The sequence below is a fragment of the Nicotiana attenuata genome, unplaced genomic scaffold (genome assembly GCF_001879085.1).
Source record: "Nicotiana attenuata strain UT unplaced genomic scaffold, NIATTr2, whole genome shotgun sequence".
In the NCBI taxonomy this organism is placed as follows: Eukaryota; Viridiplantae; Streptophyta; class Magnoliopsida; order Solanales; family Solanaceae; genus Nicotiana; species Nicotiana attenuata.
In genome coordinates this window covers 45,601-55,482 of record NW_017672993.1, presented here as the reverse complement: position 1 = coordinate 55,482, position 9,882 = coordinate 45,601, and the positions used below count along the sequence as shown (strand labels likewise).

The 9,882-nt window shown below is 36.0% G+C and overlaps 1 protein-coding gene across 3 annotated transcripts; it reads right to left on the bottom strand.

The window, feature by feature from the left end:
* Positions 1-760: 760 nt before the first annotated feature.
* LOC109215125 (synaptotagmin-4-like) lies at positions 761-8,618 on the bottom strand. Of its 3 annotated transcripts, none has more exons than XM_019379149.1 (13): positions 8,518-8,618; positions 8,303-8,383; positions 8,022-8,158; positions 6,954-7,055; positions 6,384-6,434; positions 4,701-4,821; positions 3,689-3,810; positions 3,482-3,580; positions 3,183-3,263; positions 3,011-3,096; positions 2,136-2,361; positions 1,849-2,013; positions 761-1,355 (listed from the first exon to the last, which is right to left on the bottom strand). In XM_019379149.1, exons 3-13 carry the CDS (start codon positions 8,124-8,126, stop codon positions 957-959), a joined length of 1,557 nt encoding a protein of 518 aa, XP_019234694.1. In that variant the 5' UTR covers positions 8,127-8,158; positions 8,303-8,383; positions 8,518-8,618; the 3' UTR covers positions 761-956. The 3 variants fall into 3 exon arrangements, with proteins under 3 accessions (XP_019234694.1, XP_019234693.1, XP_019234695.1); XM_019379148.1 differs by having other exon boundaries at positions 8,303-8,429; positions 8,518-8,615; XM_019379150.1 differs by having other exon boundaries at positions 8,463-8,530.
* Positions 8,619-9,882: the final 1,264 nt, after the last annotated feature.

Genomic DNA, 9,882 nt, shown 5'->3' with positions numbered 1-9,882 from the left:
ATTATAATAATTTAAGCGACCGTGCTAGAACCACGGGATCCGGGGGTGCCTAACACCTTCCCTCGGGTCAACAGAATTCCTTATTCAGAATTTCTGGTTCGCGGACTCCAACTGGGAAGTCGAAATTTTCCTCGATTTGGGATTCAAATTAAATCGGTGACTTGGGACACCAAAAGCCAATCCTATCTCAAGTGGCGACTCTAAAAATAAATAAATAATCTCATTTCGAATAATGTCACTTTAAATGGAAAAACTCCCTTATACATTATCCTTCGGGGTAGGTGTGTAAAAAAGGAGGTGTGACACTATATATTTCATATGTATATAAAGAAAAGAAAATTCAGTACCCCATTAAAGACTTTTTACGTAACTCTTTGATAAACTATAGTACCATTTATCTGTAAAACAACATTAAGCACGCCTTGTCGGATGTAGACAATCCGCTTGGTTTTTTCGAGACACACAATAACTTGTAAATTTAAAAAAGTGAACCATTTCCCTACATACTTCCGAAAATCATTTATTTGTTCAAGCCCATTCTAAGAAATTGTAACGTCTTCCATTTATAATAATGAATTTTAGTCAACTGATTGGATCTTTAATCTTTTGTTTAAGACCGGATCTCCCATGGCAGCACTTCTTTTTTACTAAGGTCACGACGAGAATAATGAGATCACGAGAAAGCTAAAACTTTGCTGCCTATTTTCTGACATGCATAGAGAATAAACCAAACTCTTTTTCTAGCTCTAAAGAAAACAAATCAATAAAAAGCTTGAAAGAATTTTCTGAAAATAACAATCAATTTAAGATGTCGTGAAAATCCAGAACCATAATAGTTCACACTGGGATAATTTTCACCATTCTATGAACAATTTAATTTCCAATCTTCAAACAGCACATTGTCACACTAAAACCTGAGTTCTAAAAGAAAAAGACTTGAGTTCTAGTTCACAGGACTAATCAGTATTTGCAAGTACAGTCTTGAGTGGCTTTGCACCACCATTTTCTTGAACAGAGTTTACTGGAGTAGAGGAACCACTCTTCTTTGAACTGCCTGTGAATGTCCTTCCCATAAATTTTCCAGCTTTGCTTAGGCCACTGCCAACAGCTCCAAAGCCACTTCCAACTATTCCTACACCGGCACCTACCCCGGTTCCGACGAGCCCCACGCCTGCCCCAAGACCAGTGCCCACCAAACCAACACCTGAACCAACCAGTGATGCAGCCCCATCAAGCGCATCCATTGTGCTCCCAATGACACCTTCTGCTTTCAGTTTCTTCCTTTCTTCTAGGATCGCCTTCTCTGCCTCCAAAGCAGCTAACTGCTCTTCCTTGTTGAATTCATGATACAACACCTGCACACAATGAACAAGCTGTAAAAGCTACTCCACTACCTACACCATCCTATTATACTGGTCGTCAAAGGAGACACAAACGTAAACAGTTACAACAACAACAACTACAACGACCCAGTAAAATCCCACTAGTGGGGTCTAGGAAGGGTAGTGTGTACGCAGACCTTACCCCTACCCCGAGGAAGTAGAGAGGCTGTTTCGGAAAGACCCTCGGCTCAACAAGACGAAAAGAGACAATATCAGTACCACCAACAGATACCATAGGAATAATAACAACATCATAACAAACGTAAACAATTAATTGGTTCCAAATCCGAGAAAGGATTAGGGTCGCCGTAAATTGACAGTAAGCCTATGATGAATGCTGTAAATACTGATACAGAAGACGCATGTAATCTTACCCCAACTAGCTTAGGATTCAGGTGTTGTTGATAGATTGAGTAGTATAGCAACAATGAAACCTCAACAAATGAGTATGAATATAGTCTAGTACCTTTATTGTGATAGTTCCCCTATCCTTCTTATCTTTGACTTTGAGCATATCAAGTTTTGGCAGTAACCTTAATTCAATTTCTTTGGCAGTCTCAGCTACTAGCTCATTCAGAGGCAACTTAGCGACACCCATTCGCTGGTCTTGCCCAACGTCTTTATCAAAGACCTGTTCAAAATGATGTGAAGATCAACTGTCACACAAGAATTCACCCAAAACAGTATGTACAGCATCAGATATTCAAGACAGAGCAGAGCACAGGAAAAAATGTGATAGTAATCAAATCAAACCTCCACAATGAGGGATTGGGTCTCCTTGTCCTCTGCAATTAACTCAAACGTCTGATCCCAAACAGGATTTAGGTTGTTGTCAATGGTTTTTGTCTTAACCTTGAAAAGTGGACGAATGTATACAACCACATATGGATCAGATTTTCCTATCATTTCGTGGTTCTTTAAGCCATTAGCCTTGACTACAGTTACTATGAGCTCCCCCTGTGGCTTAAGCTCCAAATCGCTGCATGGAGGGAAACATTGGTTACATAACAATGAAAAATAAGCACGCGTAGACGATAAGGAACAAATGTATATGTGGACATGTCAGATGACCTAGTGTTTACATTCCCTATCCAACAAGGCAACAACAGGTTTGCTGAAGGGTTTAAAAAGAGCCTAGACCAACAACAGTGGGCAAAATGAACAAGCACAGACAGCACAATATGTGAAAGAATTTGATGAGAGTAAACCCAAGGAAATAGAAGTATTTATAGGTCATCCACTATCATAAGCCACTGGAAGACCTTTTCCCTAAAACAGTCTACCTCAAATTCAGATCCGTGTATTTCACTGGATCACAAAACACAACATTTCGGAATTCAATTACCAAAAGCCATTTGATCTTTTTGTTTTCTGACATGTATCTCAACAACTGAAACACCTGAATTCACAGTCACACAGAAAGGAACAACAGTACTATTGATTTCAAGTAGGCCATTCCTTAAGTAGATGCACAATTTTGATTTCTGCTGTTTTTCAAGCATACAAGTAGAAAGCAAATTGAAGCAACCCAAATTTACTCTTCTTTATTAGCGTATTAGAAGGAAAAGGATAAGAAACTGACAAGGTGAAGTGCTCAGTGACTAAAGTATTTGTAGAATTAAAGATACCTAGTATCCACAGGTACGCCGCCAATTGGAACAACAATTCTGTGGGGCCATTCTAGCATATCTGTCACTATTGTATTTACAGTGTCCTTCCACAGATAAACAACAGCATTGTCAGTCAAACAGAAATATCCAAAATTAGAAGTGTGCTGCTAGAGAAGATGTCAACACTCACATCAATCATATCCGAAAGTCCGGGAAGAGCAGTTAAACTTCCACCGACCGCCTTCAAAACATAGTCGATTCTAGGCTTTGGCTGATTCAACAAAAAAAGGAATACTTCATTATAACGTCCATCAGGACATACGCATCTCAAAATCAGTAATTTAATTGAGGGCAGAATAGTCATCTCCAAATAATGTTGAACAAAGAAATCATGTAGCACATCAGAAACAATGGGAGGAAAATCAAGTTAATATAAGAAATGAAACAAACAAATCGAGGAGCAAATTGACATATAGAATTAGGCTATACCTCAGAAAGTAATGCTACAACAACAGCCGAGATGCAAGGAATTTCCTCAGTTAGTTGGAAGATAACACGAATAACAGTGAATACTTGAAGATTTTTCAACTGCAACCAATTTGGCAATGGTCAGTGCAACTCTCTTCCTAAATAACCAAGTGGTCAACATAGCATCATCCAAGCAAAATAGACAGGTGAAAGTGTTTAGGCACACACCTGAATGGGTATAGAAGCAACCATTGCAGCTTCAACACCTAAAACAATATTGGGATCACCACCCCATCGGAGGTCAATATCCATAGTGATTTGACCTTTTTTAAGGCTCTGAACACGAATACCTGCATTAATTAAGTAGTAAACATGCTAAAGCATTGTGTGACACCGCAGATACTCTCTGAAAGAACCTCAGATATGCAACGAGCACCAGTTTATCAACAACCTTGCTAAATGTAACAATAACCATGACACGATAAGCTCTTGGCAGATATTGTAGCCAACAGCTGCAACATTTTGAAGTATTACGAGAAAGATTTTCTTAGACATATGATACAGAAGTTTAGGAGTTACCAAGAAAATGAAACTTGGTCCCACTTCTTTCTTCTCTTTAGTTTTCAGTATTAGCAGCATCATACTAGAAAGAACTCAAACTTTGCAATAAAACAAATATTAGCAAAACAGATTAACTAGACTAACAGTGGACCTAGTGCATTGTCTTTTCCTTTCAGACTTACACAGCATTATTTTTGATAAATAGGCATACACAATATTATAATACGCAATAACCGTTCGCATGAGCTTTCAAACAATTAAGAGAACATGAGTGCATACTGCATTTTTTGTCTTCTCCAAAATCACAGAACTGACACCAGCTAGAAAGCTCAAATGAGCATGAGTGCTGTCATATGAACTCAATTCTATATGGCTTAAATGTTCAACTAAACCTTTTGGTGTCAATACTGAATCATTGAACTGCAGAAGATTCAAACTGGAACTTAATTCAACTTAATAGATATGAAGATTCAGATGAATCTCAGGAGTAGAATACCAGCACAATGAGGCAAATGCAGCTTGATGGATAGAAAAGCTGGATAGGATGAGTTCTAAAATATCACTCTTTTTTGCTGATCAAACAGTTATACAACTAAAAGATAATTAACTCAACTGCAATGGATTATGAATTACTTTTTGCTGATCAAACAATTAATAATAGATATTTTGATGCTGCTACCTTCTATTTTAGGTGCCACAGTTCCCAATGATAATTTTCTGAACTTCAATGAAGTAATTCCAGGAGGTCGATAATCTTCTAAAAGAGGTTCAACAGATTCTCTTATAATAGCCTCTCCTGCCTGCATAGTGACATACTCAAGAGTATTGGATCTTGGCTCACACAATACAGAAGTTGGCAAAAAAACATGGTTCACACACAACAATATGACTAAAGATATGTTTACATTGATATATAATTGTTACCATAGAAAAGGATCTGACCATTGACCTTTATTGTACTATTCTCCGTGAGGACAGTTGTCATACAAGATGAAATATATAACACTATAAACCCAATTCCACTGCACAGAGCAGTGAACTTAACAACTATAAGAAAGCAAATGTTCCATCTTCTCAAATTTCTAATATATTAAAAAAAAATAAAAAATAATCTTCGCTGTGCTCTAAACCTATGTTCCTACTGAATTCTAACTTCAAGGCAAGATCTTTTCACAATAAGCAGCTTCCAAGCATTCAAGAATCTTCAAAAGGTATTTCATATGGCTTGGTGAGAGAAGTCATGTACACGCAAGAAACCTTGATCCCTTATAAATTAGGTAATATCAGCATGGAATAAATCTGGTGTTTTGTTTTTAGTTATTTATTTTTATAACCAAGAAATCCCTGAGGGCCAACGGCTCACGGTTAGTGTACCCAGCCCTCTACCATTTCTGGTGTGCTATTGATAAGTTCAAGTCTTAATTAAAAAAGTAGCACACTAAGAAATAACTTCATTTTTGGCAACAATGAATAAAATGACAGAAGGTTTGAAGATCACTTAAAGGGACAGTTTGGTCATTACATTGACAATCAGGGACTGAGGCTCATCAAGCAGCTTCTATGCCAATTTTGTACGAATTTCAAAATTTAGGCTTTACTGCTCAAAAGAAGAATATAAAAGATGCTCAAAAGACTTCTTAATTAGCCTTCACCCTCAAAATTCATAAGCTAATATTTGACTCCTCAAAAGTCCTCTTTTTCGATCTGAAATATGAAGTTCGGGCATTTGCAACTCAAAATTGGAGCCTGGTTTTTTTTTTTTATATTCTACTAGTAAGAACCTTGTAAAGGTAAACTTCAACAAAACCTTTTATCTCAAAATAGATAGTTGATGTCGTCACTAGTGCTTGGTCTCAAGAAGCAAGTCTTTTTTTAACCGGGTATCCTCGTTTTGGCTAATATCAAATGCCAATGTGCTTGAAACATAAAGTTCGAAGTGGGAATGGATTATCGTTTGAGCTTAATACATAGTTCTACCTTCTAAGCTTCTTCCTCAATCAGGAAAAGCCTTTACACTTTGAGCATTCCAAATATTAAATATCTTTATTTGGTGGGAACAAATATGTGAGTAGAAGATCATGGTAATAGGTTATGAGATAGCTATATCATATACTATTCTAATACTTTTTTATTAGGTAGTATATTATTCTAATACTTACTGACTCTAACAATAATAATGCTGTTATTATTCAGTTATTATTATTCATGTACTATAATCTGTGTGTAACTTGTCATGAACGGTGACCAAACATCCCTAAAAGTTTAAACACACAGAGCAAAATTGGTTATAATAGAGTTAAAGCAGAACATGTTTACAAAATGAAAATTGCTCAGGATAACTAAAGAGGAGTACAAAGCTTACTTCGGCAATAAATGGCCACAATTTGCTCAATTGTTTGTTCAACCACTTGACCTGCCCATGAGATATAAAATGAGACAAAAGTAACATCGACATGATCACTACATCAATTTATTCCCTTAGATTGTATGAAGAAAGGATTGCAAAAACACCACATGATGCATAACCTCTAAAATTCACAATTGACATTAATAAAGTAGGGAGATAACTGTTTATCAACACACTATTCCAGTCAACAACAGCCAAAGCAAAACATCTCTCCATCTACTTAAAATCTCTCTCATCTTCCGTCAGTGTATCTCTTGATTCTAATTCATCAGATTCCATATGTGAATCTTTGTTTATATCTCAACGATAACAAGGTCAGTGCAACAATATGCATAGATTGATTAACTTCAGGATCTCTTTCAAAGACAGGAAGATTTATCAGCTTGAAAATAAGGACACTGGTTCTTCGAGCTCTTCTTTCGAAGATATTAACAAATTTATCCACATTTCATTGAACTTTTCACTACACAGATATAAGAGTGAACGCTACAAAGGGGGAACTGAAACAAGTAAAGCCATCCAAACCTGCTCATAAACCGGGAATGATATCCATTCAGGAAAGTTATCACCACACACTTTCTTTAGATCATCCCTGTTGAGGCAGCCCATTAGTTTTACATCTACTGCCTGTAAAGGAAGTAAAACATAACGAGGAAAATGAATACCAATCCTTCATAAAGTGAAAGCATATCAGAAACCTAAATGTTGTCCGCAAGCATGATGATGAGCATCATGTAAATATTGGCACTAGCACTAAAGAAACTGCAGCCCAGATTTAATACTACTTATAGCAGAAGTGTTATGGAGCTATATCCGGTTACCGGTATCACCTCATTCGGTGCAAAGTCAAGCATCAAGCAGCCAAATACTATCACATCGGCAGCAAATGTGCAACAATATTATACGCATCAATAGCAGAAACTGACAAATATACTACTCAAACATATAGCTATACATCATAGACCATAAACTACTTCAGATAGAATGGAGATCATGTTCCAAGTCTGGGACAGTTGTGCGCTTCATGTTTTGACTATCAAATGTTAAGACTACTCCTCGACACTTGCGGGACATTAGATAAAATTGGAACAACATAGAGAAGATTAGAATGACCCCTGCACACACAAGAAGATTAAAGAGTACTTCTCTTATTTCTCCCCTGTAAGCTAGGTCGTTCATTCCAACTTCCAACTCGAAACCATTTCACAACGTCTCCATTGAAATCATTGGAATGATCCCTAGTCAACATACTGCTTCAGCTACAATTCTTCTCAAGCAACAAAAGGAAAGACCTATGACTAGTAGAAGCTTCAACTAAGTCAACTAACAAAATCACAGAATTATCACCACTTTCAGTTGTACACTCTTCAGGCCAGAAATTAGGGTTGCAACTGACACTAACCCACCTCACCCGCACTAAGGTATGACCGAAGAGAAACAACATTGTTTGTCTTGAAATACAAACTATAGCAAAACCCAACTAATTTGTGAAAATGTTGGGACTGAGGCATTTTTTTAGACTGAAGAGTAATTGTGGTCATGAAATATACTTCAAAAACATTAAACTCTGGAGTATGGCAAGAATATATATACCTTAGCAACTCGTTTGTTACTCCTGTACCTCATCATATGTTTCCAAGCTGCCATTAAACCGATCCCCAAGATCATCCCCATTAATATCCCAGAAATCAACCCCATTCTACTTCAGATCACTTCAAACACCAATTTCCCTATAAAATTGAGAACCTCGAATATAATAAAATTAATACCAAAAACAGAAAACACAAAAAAGAAAAGTTTAACTAATGAAGTTCAAGAATCAAAGAGTTATTCCAAGATTTAAAACTGAACTGTTATAAACAAGCAAAACCCACCTCTAAAAAGAATATCTGGGTCTCTGCTGAAACTTTTTGCTTCTCCGACAAGAAAATTATTGATCTTTTTCAGAAGTGGGTCTACACACGAAAATGGGGTTGCTTGGCATTCTTTTCCTCCAAAAAACTTTGAAGAAAAATAAAGATACTTATCTTTTACCTATTTCATTGTAGACATAATTAACGAAATGAATGAGGGTTTAACGGTTACGTACCCTGGTCTTGAGAGTGGTCTTTCCTGTTTCTTTGCTTTGCAATAAATTTTCAGATTTAAGTCTTGACTTTAGAGTTTTTTTGTCCGTTTCATACAACTTATGGGTTTTTGCAGACATGCCCCTATATTTTTGGGGTCACCAAATACTATTATCCATAGGTGATGTAGCCCAATGATTGAAAGATTCATCTCTCTTTTAAACTTTAGTGCGTAGTGGTACGTACCCTACCACTTGGAATTTTGGTGTTGGGGGCTAACAAGCATCTCCCAATCAAAATTGGATGAGGCAGGGCCAGATGTGTACTTATAAGTAATAACGGGTTTAATTAAATTCATAACTTCAAACGCGGAATAAGAATTTATATATAAAAATTCATTAAAATTGTAACTCATAACTTAAAAAATAATAAATTTAATACTAAAACCTTAGAAGTTAAATACATAAACATTAAATCATGAATCCCCCTCCAGCAATGTTGGATGATTCTTTACGTGGCCAAGTAGGTCCTTTTTGCATTTACATCGTGTTAAATCCGTTTGTGTGTACTTTTCTATTTGAGCATGTACTTATATTATTTTACGGGTAATTTAATTTATCAAGACTTAAAATAGAATATCTATTTTATTGATTTGGACATGAGGTGACCATTTAGTAAACAATTTTGACATGGTTTCACTCGTGTAAAAACGGCTTCTCTTTTACTCCCTCCGGTTCACAATAAGTGATCAGTTTACTTTTTTATTTTGGTTCAAAATAAGTGTCCAGTTATGTAATCAAGAAAAAATTCAATTTGTTTTTACTTTTTTACCCTTATGTGCATATCCCTAAAAAGTTTTCTCACTCCTCAATATAACTATGTGACTAATATTTAATAAGGGTAGTTTAGTCATACTAGGTATTTTTGTATAGGATTTAGCATTTTCTTAATAGGCGTGCTAAAAGGAAACTAATCACTTATTGTTAAAAATACCTAAACTTTTATTTCCAGTATATAGTTTCTCATTTATGGATTATGCGTTGTTGATTGGTCTATGTTTTGAGATCTGAACATTCTTTGTCTTAAAATATATCCGTGTCATACAAAGCACTTGAAAAATGTAGTAACATTTAAATTTCACCAGCAAACTATCCACTTTTCGAGAAATTTAAGCACCCCTAGAGTAAAAACTTCCACGGCCGTTTTGATACCACCGGGAACAGAAAAAAGTGTATGGTCGAAATATTGTATCTTGTTCAAGTTTCTAGAGTAAATTAAATTTCTATTCATATATACGAGTACAACTTAAATTATGTGTATAAAGACTCCTGCATTAATATGTTCAATGTACTTCGTTCACAACCAAGCCACAAAGAAACAACCAAAAG